At 37.1% G+C, this 16252-nt stretch overlaps 1 protein-coding gene across 1 annotated transcript in view; it reads right to left on the bottom strand.

Annotated features, from left to right (window-relative positions):
* EEFSEC (eukaryotic elongation factor, selenocysteine-tRNA specific) overlaps positions 1–16252 on the bottom strand; it is a 224343-nt gene that overhangs the window by 85050 nt on the left and 123041 nt on the right. Inside the window, exon 5 of the mRNA XM_042453409.1 lies at positions 1253–1894. Within this exon, the coding sequence (XP_042309343.1) occupies positions 1253–1894 (642 nt within the window). The remainder of the gene's footprint in view (positions 1–1252; positions 1895–16252) is intronic.

Genomic DNA, 16252 nt, shown 5'->3' with positions numbered 1-16252 from the left:
AATGACATGAATTCAAGAATTCAAGAATGATATGAATTCAAGAATTCTTCATCAAGAATCAGGAATATAGTCATTCTAAATTCAACTGGCATGTTTAATCTGTGAACAACATAAATATCTGCAAAATCTGTTTGTTTGTTTGTTTGTTTGTTTTTAAGGAACAGACTTCTATTAAACTGGTAAATTACAGCCTCAGCCTCTCCTTCATTCTCAACACTTACAATGCTAGTTTGTCCCCTAGAGTATTTTAATGGGATCTAATTCCTCATGGATGTAAAACATTTATTACCATTATTATTTAGTGCCTTTCTAGAACAGTGCATGGGGGAGGGGAGACACCTACTTCCTTTCTTGACAAAAGGAAAGCAGTTTTCCTCTATCAATGCCAAGAATAGACACTGTAAATTCAGTTATTCTAATCTCCAGACATCCATCGGCAGCAGGGTGGGACCATCTGAATCAGTATTTCTATTAAACCAGAGTCTGGTCTTTTCTTAAAGCACTCGGTGATTTCATCACCCATTTGTTCATGTTTTCCTGCACTGAGACCAAACATTTAGCTGCAACTTTCTCCAAACGTCATTCCAAGATAAACAAGCCTCGTACCAAATACAAATAAAATACAACAATATAACATCAGTACAACTTTGAGCTGGAAAAGCTGTACCTCTAGGCCTCTGTAACTCCCTACAAACTAAAAACTGATATCAAGGAAATACTCCAGAGAAAGGAAGATAGAAATAAAGCGAATATCACCTTCCTCCTCTGCTATCCTGAGTTATCCAGAACACCAGGAATTTCCAAAATAATTCCCAGCCCTGTTTGAAATGCCCTCATGTTTCAAATGAAGATACTGGACTGGGTCCAGTCTTGTGTTCTCTGGAATTCTGAATTCATTGAAAGGAGAGCCAAATGGCAACTTTCCCCTGGGACTACCTTCTCCCATGCTGTTCTAGCATGGGACTTCCCCAATAACAAAATGGAAAGTGTCATTTTTCTTAAGCATAAAGCTTTCACCGGACAATGGTTTCCTCTTCAAATGGAACAACCCTTTTTCTTCATGGAATAAGCAGGCTGGATCACATTTTTTGACTCTGTCAACTTAGTTCCATTTCTTCCACTACTACACCACTGGGTACAACATGACTAAATTCAGTGTTGCATCTATTGCTCTCTCTTCACCTAGACATTGTTTTTACACACAATCTAATGGCTTTAGGAAAATCCCATAAACTAGATTACACAAACTTACCCGTTCCACTTGTCCTTCTTTATGTTTCAGCTTGTAAACTTTGAGTTTTGGAAGAAATGTCTCTGTATAATTTTTGTCTTCCATTCCTTGAAGGAGCACACCATGAAATGCTAACCTACAAGTGTTTGCATGAATATCAGTATCCAGTTTTGAGCCAATAACAAGGCACAATTTAGGACAAGTAACTGGTTTCTCAAACTCAAGTAAGGCCCATTGTTGTTTGGGGATCTGTCTTTCTCCAGCCTGGTCATTCTCCTTGTTTTCTTCTGAAGATCTAGAGTCTTTCCAAAGATATTCTTCTTGATAAAGATATTCCTTGCCAAAATCAAAACTATTCTCCATGGGTTCATTATTGAAGTCATCAGGAGCTGGGCTGAAAAACATCACTCTTCCCATAACAGTTTCATGGCCCACTGTGATATGAAACTTAGCCTTAGTCTGAAGGGTACCTCGGAAATATTGAATTTTCTTTAAAGAGATGATGGCCGCATGAATTGTTTGAAGAGATTCAGGCGTACAGATCAAACCTCGTTCCAACAGCTTTGGGTCAAACTGGGTTACACAGATTCCTACCCTGTCACCCTGCATGGCATAGGTTACTGGAGTATGAAACATCTGCATGGACTTCACTTTCTTTGTCACCTATTATTGGAAGAAAGCATAAAAATTATATTCTTATTGTTTATGTATTTAAAGCATTTGTCAATTAAAAATTGATATCCCACCATATAAAACAAACAATACTCACTGAGATCAGGAATTATTTCTAGAAATAGCAACAGCAGCTTCATTTATATACCACTTCATACCACCTCCTAAGCAGTATCTAAGCATTTTGCAACTGTAAGCTAATTGCCCGCAACAAGCTGGGTACTCATTTAATGACCTCGGAAGGATGCAAGACTGAGTCGAACCTGAGCCCTGGCTGGTACTGAACACACGACCCTATGGCTTGTGAATGAGTGGCTACAGTACAGGCATTTAACCACTACACCACCAGGGCTCTTCTAGGCATTTATACACCGCTCGTTCATAGGGTGCCGTACTATTCAAGCAATTACTTAAAAAAATATCTACAGGAATGCTTTTTCCTAAGAATTTCTGTGTTCACATTTGTCTACCCTTTGTATCAGAAAATAATAAGACAAATTATTCTGTTGATTTTTTTTCCTGGTTTTTAGTATGCGACAGGAGCTAGCTGATTAGTTTTTGTCTGCATAAATATATGATATATTTTTTGAGAAGTACATGGTAGCAATCTTAGAATTCTTTAAAACTGTTGCCTTTAACTTCCCATTTTTATTTTCCATATGCATTTGTTGCAGTCTCTCAACATTAGGCTGTTCTGTTATATTTGCACTAGTCTGTGGCTAAAAGCAATAAAATAATCTGTATTAGTTTGGTTTAAATTAGGCTAGGCCGTTGGCTTTTTTCTGCTTAGTAAGAAGTGTCTCTCTTACATTAGTTTATAACAAGGTTTCGAGAATAGTAGTATTCTTCACGATTGTGTTTAATGATATATTAATGATATATGTGATCTTGTTTAATGAAGTATCTGTGCATCAAAATCAAGCATATACATATTCTGATTTAATATACATTCTAGGACAACAAAAATAACTATAGACCCTTTTTTTTAACATCACCTGGATAATAATATCTAATTATCCAGGTTCTATGAACTTCTCAGCCTCAAAACATCTCACATGTAAATTCTTCTACTAAAATAATGCTGTACAATTGTGACATTTATGAAAAGTAAGATCCAATTCAGTTTGCAAATAATAAGCACAAAACTAGTCTGGCATGTTCAGGATTATATATACTGCTTAGCAACACAGTCCATTTAACTCTCCCCTATTCCCCTATTTTGCCTGAGAAAACTACAAAGGCTCTGGGTGTATTAGTTTGATGCTAACAGCTTAAGAGATAGATCAGTTATTTTACTTCAAAAACTTCTAAGAATAGAAAAATAAAGATGAAAATAAGGTTTTTAAAAAGATCACAGTTCATTCAAGTTTATTCATACACTCCAGTTCAGTTTAATATTATTTCATTTCTGCTTAGTTTCTTTCTTCAGGGCCCACTATATATCTAGAGATGTGAAGGCCCAGAAATCTTTTTTTGGGGGAAAACATTTTGTTCTTTTTTTTTTCCTTGGATCATCCTAAAATAAAATATTCCATAATAGTTTTTCTTCCTTTTTTATTTTTGTTTCTGGTTTTTTCCAGGGGGTTTCCAGGCCTTCACATTTCTAATTATACCAGCTTATTCAGACAGTCTCTTTCTATGTAGTATCTTTATGTATTCTTCTGAACTGTGTAACAGAAGGCAAGACCATAAAATGGGGTGGGCAAACGTTGGCCATTCAGATGTTGCTGAATTGTAACTGTTGGCTTTTCTTACTACTGGGTATGTAGGCTAAGGCTGGTAAGAGTTGCAGTTGGCCAGCACTTGGAGTGCTGCACTTTGGCACCTCCTGGTATAGAGAAAAGCATCTGTTCCTTCTCCAAGTTTAACACACCATAAATGGAAAGAGCTAAATATATTGTGACTTGTTGTCTAATAGCACCACTATATTATGCTTTGTGGGTTTGTTTGTTTTTTCCATTTTTCTTTTGTACTTTTTAAAAACTGTGTACCCTTATTAAAATTTTCTAAATTCTTTCAAAAGCAACAATTACTGCACTTATGATAACTACTTAGAAAACCAATCTGTGTCCTTTGGTTAAGGTGGGCTATGGATCTGAATTCACTACAGCTTGAGAACCAGTATTCAACATTTAGGTATATTTCTTCTATTTAAGCAGAAGCACATATTCACCTGGTTACATCAGAGAGAATCTTTTCAAGATACAGAGAAGGACTTGAACTGTGAAATATAAGCTTTTCATTTCAGAGATGTTAAAATCACAGTAAAAAAATAAAAGGCTAACAATAAACTTAGAGAGAAGAAAAGAGAAAAGGCAAGAGTGGGAGAAGGGGGAAAAGAGCATAGGCATACGTATGAATACATTCTTCTAAATTTTGTTGTGCCTTCTGTTCAAAATCCTCAAGTAAATTTATGGTTAGCTTACAGTGGCATGCATAGTTTTCACCATTCTACATTTTAGCCTTCAAAAAATTATGTGGGTCAGTGGGGCTAAGAGACAAAAACCCAGAACTAGGCCCAAGGCTACCAAAAGCTTTGAATACAGGCCTCCCTAATCTAAACACTCTATTAGCCACTACACCAAACCAACTTTGAAAAAGAATGTAATAATGTTTCATAACTTTGCAATTTCATTTTCAGATCAGAATTTTTAAAATATTCTATAGAACTCTGTTCTCATCAAGTGACCATTCTCAAAATAAGGGGAGTAATGGGGGGGGGGGGGGGGGGCTACAGTAGCCTGATCCCCATGCATTCAGGTTAATCTTATCTGTAACACCAGAACAAGGCTTATGTTGAACCTAATGTGTGATAATCGTGTTTTTAAGAGACTGCTGAATAACTTTTCTTCATTTTTTAAAATGGCATGACTGTGCTTTTAAAAAATGCGAAAGTAATCCAGAAGCCTCTTATAACAACACCTGAACAACACAACTTTGGTTTAACCTAAGCCTGATTCAGACATTAAAGCAAGATTAACTTATCTACCCACCTACCTGCAGGATTGCTCTCTTCATTTGGAGAAAGGTTATTTGAACAGGGCAGTGTCTTCTTCATGTACAGCCTCTCTACATGATTGTGAATCCTGATTTTTCATCTCTAGTGCAGCCCCTCCTTTTCAGACTGTCATTCTTAAAACAGTTTGAGTCTCTCTTTCCTGAATTATTTGAGATCAGAAATTATTCTGATTTTTGGATTATGATGATGATGTTATTGATTTTGGAATATTTGCATGTACACAAACATATCTTGCAGATGGGACCCAAGTCTAAACATGAAATATAGTGGGCCCTTAGTATCTGCTGGGATTTTGGTTCCAGGACTCCCCGTGGCTATCAAAATCCATGGATGCTCAAATTCTGTTGTATATAATGGCACAGTAGGATGGTGCTCCTTGTATAAAATAGCAAGGTTTGCTTTTTGGAATTGATATATTTTCAAAATATTTTCAAAACGTGGATCCTTGAATCCGTGGATAAAAATCCATGGATATGGAGGACTGACTCTACATTTATGTTTCAAATACACCACATACACAAAGCCAGATGGTAATTTATACATTATTTCTAATAATACTTTTCCGCACTAAACAAAGTTTGTGTATACTGAATGATCAAAAAGCAAAAATATCACTATCTCAGCCACCCACTGAAAAAGTTTTGGATTTTGGAGAATTTCTGATTTCTGATTTTAGATTTTCAGATAAGGGATACTCAATCTGTATAGGTTTTTTATTTGCCTCTCTCTGGCAACTGCCTTGGTTCCCACTGTAAGATAAAGGTGACATACAAATGAACTTACTATTTTTTTATTATTTTATTTATTGATATCCCATCTTTTTCCCAATACAGGGACTCAATGCAGTGACCTACAAAGAAAATAAATAAAATGCTACTCTATACCAGAAAAGGAATATAGTCCTCCATATTTTCCTCTCTCTATTTTGGGCAGTTACTCCAGAAGAAAACCCAGTGTGTCTGACCAAGATTAATCAAATAGGTTCATAATTACTTATCAAGTAGCACCTTCATATTCCTCAAGAAACAAACACACTCCAGAATCTGCTTTAAACAGATTCATATTTAATAGGGGATAGGGTGGGGGTGGCATCTTATAATGCCTGAAAATAAATCACAAAATAATGTTCAATATTTTTATCTGGATGATCACATTAATATTTCTAAAAATGATGTAGAAGCTTTGTGGATAAGAAGGACTAGGGAAGTCCATGTGTTCATATGCAGATAAAAAAATGCAAAAAGGAGAGATAAATTAAAAGCACCCAAACTGTTCAGGCCCTTAAGATAAACAAATGTGTTCAATATAAGAAAAGAACCTGTTATTTGAAGACCAAAGGAAAAGCCCACTAAGATTTTCAAAGCAGTTTAACTAATAGAAAACAGCATACAAAAACTGCACTAATGGCTTTTTCTCCAGATACAATGAAGCTTCTTTTCCTTTATTTATCCAACTTTCATTAAGTTATCGGTACTCCATATGCCATAGCTCTTAGCCTTTTCAGATAAGAGCCCAAGCATCCTCCTACCTCTAGTGCTGTCACTGCATCTTACAGATACAAGAGATAAAGGCACCCTAGCCTCTCTGATAAGTGAAATCACAGCAAATTCACCTAACTAGCAGATTATTATAAAATGGGGGGGAATGAAAAATAAATAAAAAGCAGATTGCAACACATAGTTCAGATATGTGGCAATCAAGCCATTTAAAATATGTTAGGTTATTTTAATTAAGGCGTAAACATAAAGTGTAGTTCCCCCTCCAATAAAATTATTCTAGTGGCATATACTTAAGTGAGAGGTGAATTATTTTCTTGAGACATGACATGGTATCAGCAAACTAGGAAAACTGAAAATACAGCCTGATGTTTGTTATTTTCTAAGAAAAATAACTCCAACTCCTCTTGTTCAGCAATAAGGACTGGAAAAAGAAAAAAGTTCTGGCTGCATATTTGGTTTTTCAGAAGTACTTCTGTCAAACAATTTGTCCAACCAATATATGTCATACAGAACAGGAACATCTATTGATCAGGAAACAAAAATATCATTCAAATTGCTTATTTGTTCTGGCTAGAATGCAATATGATTATTTGTTATAAAGCTCTGCTGAGCGCCAGCTTTTAAAAACATCTACAGCAGAGGCCTCTAGAGTACCAACACCCTCTGACAAAATTCAGCCAAATTGCGACCCTCTGTTTCAAAATAAATTCTTGTTCTCAAAGACATAAATAAAAGATTGTAAATGTGACAAGAGAATTACTGGCATGGTATTATCTTCTTGGCTCTGGCGACAACACAGACCATTAGCTCTGAGGGATGTATCATGTATGCCATACATCTTGGTGGGATGTTACACCCTAAGCATGACCATACAACTCTGAAAGATCTTGAGAAAAACACACAGTGAACCAACGTCAGTAGAGAAATGCTAGGAGGGGGGAGCACAAGACATTCCAGATGTCTGAGTTTATAGACACCCTCCCCTTAGCCCTACTCCATTACTTGAGAAAGAGCACAGGATTCAGCTTCAAGAAGTTCACTGGAAAGGGGGGGCGTGCTCACAATGAAGACTTTGATCAGATGACAACATGACAAGGAGGGACATAATTAATTTTAAATCATGTCTATGAAGATGCCAGATGTGGAGAATATCCCTAACTCAGGACAGACTGGATTTGTGTGTCCTTGTATGGAGAGTCAATGTGGCATAGTCCTTTGGGCATTGGATGATGACTCTAAAGACCAGGATTCAAAATGCCACTCAGCCACGAAACCCACTGGGTGATTATGGGCAATTCAAACTGTCTTAGCCTCAGAGGATGGCAAAAGCATGCCCCTCTGGCCAAATATTGCCAAGAAAACTCCATGACAGGTCACCATATGTCAGAAACTGTTTGAAGGCATGCAACAGACATAAGATTTCTATGCTACTCTAAGGTATGAAAAATAACCACAACAAATGCTCTTGCCATACAGTGGGGTTTGGGGTAATTCAAGAATTTACACCAAACCAGGCCTCTGAATCTGAGGAACAAAGGAATATTGCAATTGTATCACAATATTTATATTACCTACTGTAAAGATAAGACATTTCTTTCTTACTGTCCAGTACAAAAACCTCAGCTCTTAGGGTGAAATGTTGCCTAATACCTGTTATGATTACAGCCATCATTTCCAATGCCCATTTGGTACCTTGGCAAGTGAGCACTTAGAAAATTTGTTGTTGAAAGAAAGGCGCAAGTGTAATAAATATAACCCGTTAACACTGCCATACAGTGTTACTCACGGTGATTACTGTATTAAATTAGATGAAACAACACAAATGCTGGAGCATGGACAGGCATTAGGGATTTGGTAAGAACCAGAGAAGTGTAAACATATTAGTTGTATACATCCTTAGCAGCTGTTTGAAGGACTCCTTCTTGCAGTTCCAAACACTAAGCATTACAGTAGTAAAAGAGTTTCATTTGACACAATGAATTCTGCATCCATGGATTCAACCATCCCCAGCTTGAAGATATTAATTCTCTTTTTTAAAAAGGTAAACCTTGATTTTGTCATTTTACTATGCTATTGTATATAATGGGACTTGAACATCTATGGATTTTTGTATCCATGGGGGATCCTGGAACCAAATCCCTGGAGATACCAAGGGCCTAATATAGCAGCCTCTTGTTTAGGAAACTACCTTTTAGCAAGCACCCTTTGGTCAAAATGTCCTTTTAAACAGCACTCTCCTCAAACCACTAAACTTACCCTCATCAAACCCCTAAACTTTGATGAATTGGCTTTGATCTTGAACAAAAAGAAATGTGGGATATAAATTAAATGAAAAAATAATAAAATAAATAAAATATGTTTCAGTTCAGTTTAAAAGGTGATTTGAAAGGAGCATGCTGGTGACAGTGGAAGTCTGGGCTAACTAAAAGTCAACGAATCCATCAAATCAGCATGTAGACAGCACAATGTCTGAAGCACATTTATGGTCAGAGAAATACCCAGTGTTGTCAGGACTCCCTTATTGCAGGACTCATTCATTTGCTGCATTTACAGAAGCAGGGATTTCCCAAGAGGTATGATGGGTGTGCCTTTATTGACTCTACTGATGTACTCTCACATTAAAAATATTGTGAGTTTGCTGTGAACTCTCATTTCCATTCCACAACAAAGTATATGTTAGTGATTATATTAACCCATATCTAGAGTGAGATAAACTATGAACCTCTAATTAACTGGGGTTTCTTCTCTTCCATCTTGCTGAATTGTCCTCAAGACCCTGAGTAGATTATCAACATAGTATAAACAAGCATAAGATGAACAATGGATCTGACTAAGAAGACCTACATTTTCTGAAAAGGTCTTCTACTGGATATTCCTAGATCATCAACTTGAAATTTCCTACATTTGGCCTAGCAACACAGAATTCCTCACATTTCCCAATAAACAAATTTAACATGTTTTAAAGAAATAATTACAAAATAGCCACAGGCAATAATGCTCTCAGTAACAAAATTTGTTGAAACACTGTAACAATAAACTAATTGAGAAATCTGTAAGAATAAAATATCCTCCCACCCTGAGGCCTGCCATTAGCAACAGAACAATCCACATGCAAATCACTCCTGCCTTCCCAGGTCACACAGTATAGATATACCCAACTCCTTTCCAGGCAAGCATTCTCTGAAGATGCCAGCCACAGATGCTGGCGAAACATCAGGAAGAAACTCGTCTAGAACATGGCCCGAAAACCCCACAAAAAACTATGGATGCCAGCCATGAAAGCCTTTGACTCCACAATAAAATATTTGTTTAATCCCTATGAGAGACAGTTGCTGATGAAACCACTTCTATTAACAGAATGAAGAAGCAGGAGTTGCCCTCGCTCCCACTACAGTGCCCCCACACCCCAAAAACCTGCTCCAGAAGACTGAGAAACCCACCAGCTCAAGTTTTTCAGTGGAGAATGCAAGAGAGAGGAGGACAAAGGTTCTGTTTTACTAGTGCTGCAGCACAAGCATGATGCTGGATTTAAGTCTTTAATCTATTTTTTTTCATCCACAAGAGAATCAGTACCTCAGCAAAACTGGTAACTATTGAATCCCCTTCAAAAAGGTGAAGGTTTCCAGCAATAATCATAATTTCCATTTACTGTGAACTGCCTTTGCAGTCTGGTGGGCAATGTATATATACAGTTATCCCACTGCTGACATTCCTGAGGAAATTAAGGGCAAAATCAAAGAAGAACACCCTCAGCTATTGATATAAGGAGCTTATGCTGACAGTCACGTAGTGATTCACTACAACATTTTAAAATTGTTCAGCCTTATTTTTTATAAAAAAAATTAAAAATTAAGGTTGAATATTTTATACATTTTGTAATGAATCACTAGGTGACTGTCAGCATAGCCACTTGCCTCAAATAGTTGTGCGCATTTTCTTATTGTGCCCTTCATGCCTTCAGAAGTGTAAGCAGAAGGATAACTATTGGACCACACAGCAAAACTGGTTGTTTCACGTTTTATATCAAGTATATATTTTTCATATGTTCATGTTTTATATCAGGTATGGTCAGACCTCAGTATCCACAGATTCCGCATCCATGGATTCAATCGTCTACAGCTTGAAAATGTTCCCCTACCCTCCCACTGCAAAGAAATGCCAAAAAAGCAAACCTCGATTGTGCCAATTTATGGGGGGTTACAAACCGCCATAAAATACGTATTGACTATGTACTAGGGTTAGGAAGGGGCGGTGCTTCCACACCTCCCTAACCCTAGTACTTAGTCAATACGTATAATATGGCGGTGGCCGTTCGACATGGCTGCCACCATATTGACGTAGCAGACGCTGTGCGTCTGCATGTCGCACGGCGCTTATGATGTCGCGAGTGCACCATTGGTGCCTCGCGGCATCATAACCGCGCCGCAGGAAGAAGCTCCATTTTGGAGCTTCTTTTTTGCTCCGCGAGGGAGTTGTGTGGTTTGGCTGCTGCGGCTCCCTTGCGGAGCAAACAACAGCGGTGGTCTGTAACGCTCCTATATAAGAGACACTGTTTTACTACCCTAATGTAGATAATGGGACTTGAGAGCATTTATGGATTTTGATATTTGGGATGATACTGTAACCGAACATCAGAAGATACCAAGGGCCGACTGTATATATTTTTTCATATACAGATTTTTCATATATATATCATATAAAAGGAAAATGGTAAACTGCTGTAAATTGCAATAATTTTAATTTAAAGTCAGGAGAAAGTGGGAAGCTTTCTTAAGATCTACAGCATAAATACAATATAGAGGTTTTTTTCATAGGATTTTCTGGCTAAACAACCTGAAATATCAAATGAGCCAAGTACATGCACATCTAAATCATTGCATATTCTGCCTCTATAACATTTCACCAGATAGATGCAGAATAAGGGGATTTTAGCCTGTTCTTCTATAATTTATGTATTATAAATAAGCTTAGCTTTTAATACCAATTAAACCTCAAGTTATCAAAACTGCTTTCAAGCCACATATTTTTCTTTGTTCCCAATTCCCTCAACCAATACACTAGGGAAAAGCCAGGTAATAAAAGTTAAATGTGGGGAAATTCATTCTTCCAGGGAAATAAATGATTTGTTTCCCCTGTTTTAACTCTAGACTTAGGTTTAGAACAATAGCAACACTTTTATCCCAAGACTTCAAAGTGTGCCACAAAACACTGCATCGCAGTAAACAGAGGGCTGAACAGTTTATAGAAGAACTTCCACAGGGATGGATTCTCCTCCCCCCTCTTTTAACAGGATATTTTTGTTTAATACTAGTCTTTGAAAAGCATAAAAGAAGGGAAACTATATGCTTGAGAAGTAAAACTTTTTATGTGTAAGCAACATTTGGAGCTTTGTCAGGCGGCTGGTTTCGGCAGAATGTGTGACATGTAGCCCGATGTGAGTAATATTATATCTCAAATAAAAATCAGCCCATGAATATACATAATCCAAAAGGTAATTCTCCCAATCTCTGAAATGTAATGGAGCTACTCTAGATCACTGAGGCATGAATATTTACCGTATTCAGGCTTTACTGCTCTCGATCTGGGTTCAATTTTGCAAATTAAAATGAGAGCTGTGTGGATAGAGAGATTAAAGAGCATCCCAACGCTTGCCTGTTTCCTTGGTGTGGCAGCAGTGATCCGGTTACCCTTCTGTTAGGTTATTTCTTTTTTACTTAACAGAGTAGGTCAGAAGCAATTAAGAATCAAGAGTAGAGGTCACAATTAGTTCATAACCCTGCAGTGAAGAAACAAAACAGTAACACTCACAACCCTACCATCATCACCACAACCACACACAAAGGCCAGGGGAAAGTATTTAAAATAATGTCTGCGCTGGAAAGCGTTTTCACTTTTACTACCAAAGTATGGAAGGGAGACCAGAGTAGTTTTCCTATATTAACTTCTTTCATATGAGGGGGGGGGAACTACTTTTCCAAACCCGTAACATCATTTTGTTATTAAAAAGTGTTAACCAATTTAAATAGCCCATGGAAAAAAGAAACAGACATAAGTAATTCTAAAACAATTTTGTCTTCATTCATAATTTTATATATTTTCTGTGGTAGTTGTCTGAAATTAAAAAAAACCTAGAACCTGTAATGTAAAGTATAAAAATGATGCCAAACTGAGGCATATATAGAGAGATACTGAAAATGTCTGAATGATAAAAAGAATATGATTTTATATCTCTATATATGTGTGTGTGTAAACATATACATGTGTGCGTGTCTGTGTGTGTGTATATGAGTTTATACACCTTTTTTCCATTTTCAAATTCTGGAATGTAAAAATAGATTAAGGAAAAAAGTTTGTACTGTCCAACACCTTAACAAATAGTATAATAATAATAATAATAATAATAATAATAATAATAATAATAATAATAGAGGCAGTCTTTGTAGCTTTGTAGCACCTGTACAAGGTACTAATGATGCAAATCAGATAATCCATGTCTACTAAATTATTGTTACACACACATACAGTATTTGTATGCATGTATAACTAAATTACTGGTATACACACACATATCACACAACTTTGTGAAAGTACACTCACCTGGAGGAAAATACTGAAAGAAGGCTGGGGGAAGGTTAAGAAAAGGCATGCAAACAACCAACAGAAGTGACAGCTAAATCAAAATAAAACATGCCTTCAGTAACAAAACCAATAAACATGATGAAACAGCACACGCCAGTTTATGAAATGGTGTATAACAAATTCACCACTTTCCAGCCTTCAAGTAGCATCCTGGTACCAAAGGGTTACTGTCATTTGAAAACCCTCACCAGAAATCTTAATAAACGTTTAATATTTTTCTTTCTACTTTCTTAAAGGCCCCAGATGTGTTCTTGCAGATCAAAAGAGGCTAACGTATAAAGTTAAACTAAATCAAGAGCTTTTGTTCCAAGGCATCGTGGCTGAACTAATTATTCCTGGATGTTGTTTAATGAAACAGTGGTGCCATATATTAAAACATTTAACAGGATGAGTTGTATGAGTTATAGGGAAGGACTGATCTAGGCTTATAAATTTAAACTTTTCTTCAAAAGAGATTAAACAAACGACTCAGAACTCCCTTGCACTAGCACTGGGAGACATAAAGTCAAGGCACTAATCTATATCAAAGCTGAAGTATATTGCTATTTATTTACCTCTTTCATGGCACTGAAGATGGGGGAGTGGACAGGCTCTCTAGACTTCTTCCCCTCTACCCCAAAATAAAAGTTTTACTTGGGCTTCTCATCATATTGCTAATTAAATTTCTGTCAAAATATTCAGTTTTGAACCTAAGCCAAAATAATAGAACTCAAATGAAGCTATCATTTTGCACTGATATACTATGAGCTTCAATAAACCATTCCTGACAAATTCGAAATACTTTTTTCCCCTGCTAATGGGTGTCTTGCTTTGAATGCTACTGTGATGGAAGGGAAGACACTTTTTAACCAGCTAAATACTCTTTCTTCCTTTATATCATAATCAAAATCTGTTCAAGCCACTGGTTGTAATCACTATTGATTAATCAATGTTGATAAAGCCAGTATGGAACCTCAAGAAAACAGGCTGATTATCACATCCAATTGTATGAGAAAACACTTTCCAGTTATTTTTCCATTCTTTCCATATGATGGATTTGCATCATTCAGTGCAGTAGCAGTCCCTTTCAGACTAGTTCAACAGCCAGCCAAGGTGAAGTGGCCTTCCATCTGGACGCTTATGGAGCTGAATTTGTCACAACTTCAGATTTGGAAAGGCAGAAACTTCAACACCAACAATAGGAACATTTTTATGAACAACCCCCAGAGCAGGAGAGAAGAAGGAAGAAAAGAGTGAGAGCAAATGAGTAACAGATATAGACAATGGGCGTGTTTTATAAGGGGCTCTCTGATCACTGTGCTTTGGAGGAGGAATTATAATTTTTGATTTTCAAGACTGTAATTTTTGACAGTTTGCTTCTCTTCCCAACACTACCATATTTCATTCGTTTAAAAGCCTTAAACTGAGTTTCAAGACTGCATTTCCCTGGCCCAAGTGCTTAATCATCTGAAACCTGGCAGTTTTCTGGCTTCCAGAAGATTCTATGATATGTGCCATTTTCATATAAATGCCCCCCAAAACAAGGGAAAGGGAAACAAATTGCTTTCCATCTCCCACCTATCCTTATGGAACTTTGCAGATCTGTTATTTAGTGCCATCTGCATGCTGTCTATAAGTTTCACAGTAATGATCTAAAAAGCGATTAAATGCATCCTTTTCTGAATAACCTCAAAATGGATAGGCTCCTCTTGCACAGACCCCACTGCATCTATTTACATTTTGGTAAACCTAATCCCCTTATAAGGAGCTACTAAGCCTGGAAACCTATTCTAGTTCTGCCAAGAAACAAACAAAACATTATTGGTGATTAAAGTTTCAGTACAAGTTAAAAAGTTAAAAGTGTGTAAGAGAAAATCGCCTGACAATTATTTGTCTGCAATTTGGCAGATGCACCCATCCCAAGGCCACTAAAATTGCAAATTTCACCAAGTTACAAAAGGGAGAACAAAGGTCACAGCTATATTTGTTTTGCCCTGATGGTAAACTGGAGACATAAATTGTTGTATTTTTGAGAGAGTTATACTGAAAACTCAGGTTTGAGACCCAAGCTGAACCAGACTGACTCTAAATCAGGCCAAATAAAAGGGGGATTTGGAAGTGCCAAATGAGGGTCCAAACAAAATCTCGGGGTCCATATACGTGTCTAATATGTATCACAACCCCTGATCAAGGAGGCTGCATCTATACTGTACTAGTGGCAGTTTTTACTGCAGAATTAAGGCAGTTTTTACACCACTTTAGCTGGCATGGCTATAGAATCCTGGGATTTATAGTTTTGTGAGATATTTAGCCTTCTCTCTCAGCGTTTCAGCAACAGAACAACCTATAAATCACAGAACTCCACAGAATGGAGCCATGGCAATTAAAACAATGTCAAACTGCATTTAATTCTGCAGTACAGATGCAACCTTAAACACAAAATAAAATCCCAAGCCTACTGAGAGCACCACACAGGGGCCAAAATTAAAGCACATCAACTTGACATAAAACGACATTCTTACACAGTTACCAGGATTCTATTCAATACTGAATAACCAGAATTGCATTCATGCCATAAGACTTGTTTTCCCTATACAGTGGGCCCTTGGTATCTGCTGGAATTTGGCTCCAGGATGCCCTGCAGATACCAAACCCATGGATGTTCAAGTCCAATTAAATATAACAGCATAGTAAAATTGTGTCCCTAAAATGGCAAAATCAAGCTTTACTTTTTGGAATTTACATTTTTAAAAATATTTTCAAGCCGTGGATAGTTGAATCCATGGTTAAAAAAATCAGTGGAGATGGAGGGCCAAGTGTACTCCCCAAACCCACTGCTGAAGGGATCCCAACTCTCAACTGCAGATTTGGTGTGCGAGTGTAAGAGAAGCAGACTCTACTGATGGATTACACAGTTGGATAAACCCCTACAGGCACACAGGTCCACAAAGCAATACCCTAGCCATTTCAATTTCAGCCTATCCCACTGACATGGCCTGACCCAACATTTGTAGCCTAATTAACAGATGTAAAAGTTGGAGCTCCATTTATTGATAACAGTAGCTGGTATTAACTCAAAATAAAAAGTTCACAAGGTCTTGACCGAACTATACCACAACAAGTGTGACAGCTGCTATGAATTTGCACACGCAGTCCTCCACACTGTTGGGAGAAGTTCACTTCCACAAGCAATGTAGCCCCTAAGATCATAAA

The sequence above is a fragment of the Sceloporus undulatus genome, chromosome 2, assembly GCF_019175285.1.
Source record: "Sceloporus undulatus isolate JIND9_A2432 ecotype Alabama chromosome 2, SceUnd_v1.1, whole genome shotgun sequence".
NCBI lineage: Eukaryota > Metazoa > Chordata > Lepidosauria > Squamata > Phrynosomatidae > Sceloporus > Sceloporus undulatus.
This window is presented reverse-complemented; position numbering and strand designations above follow the sequence as displayed.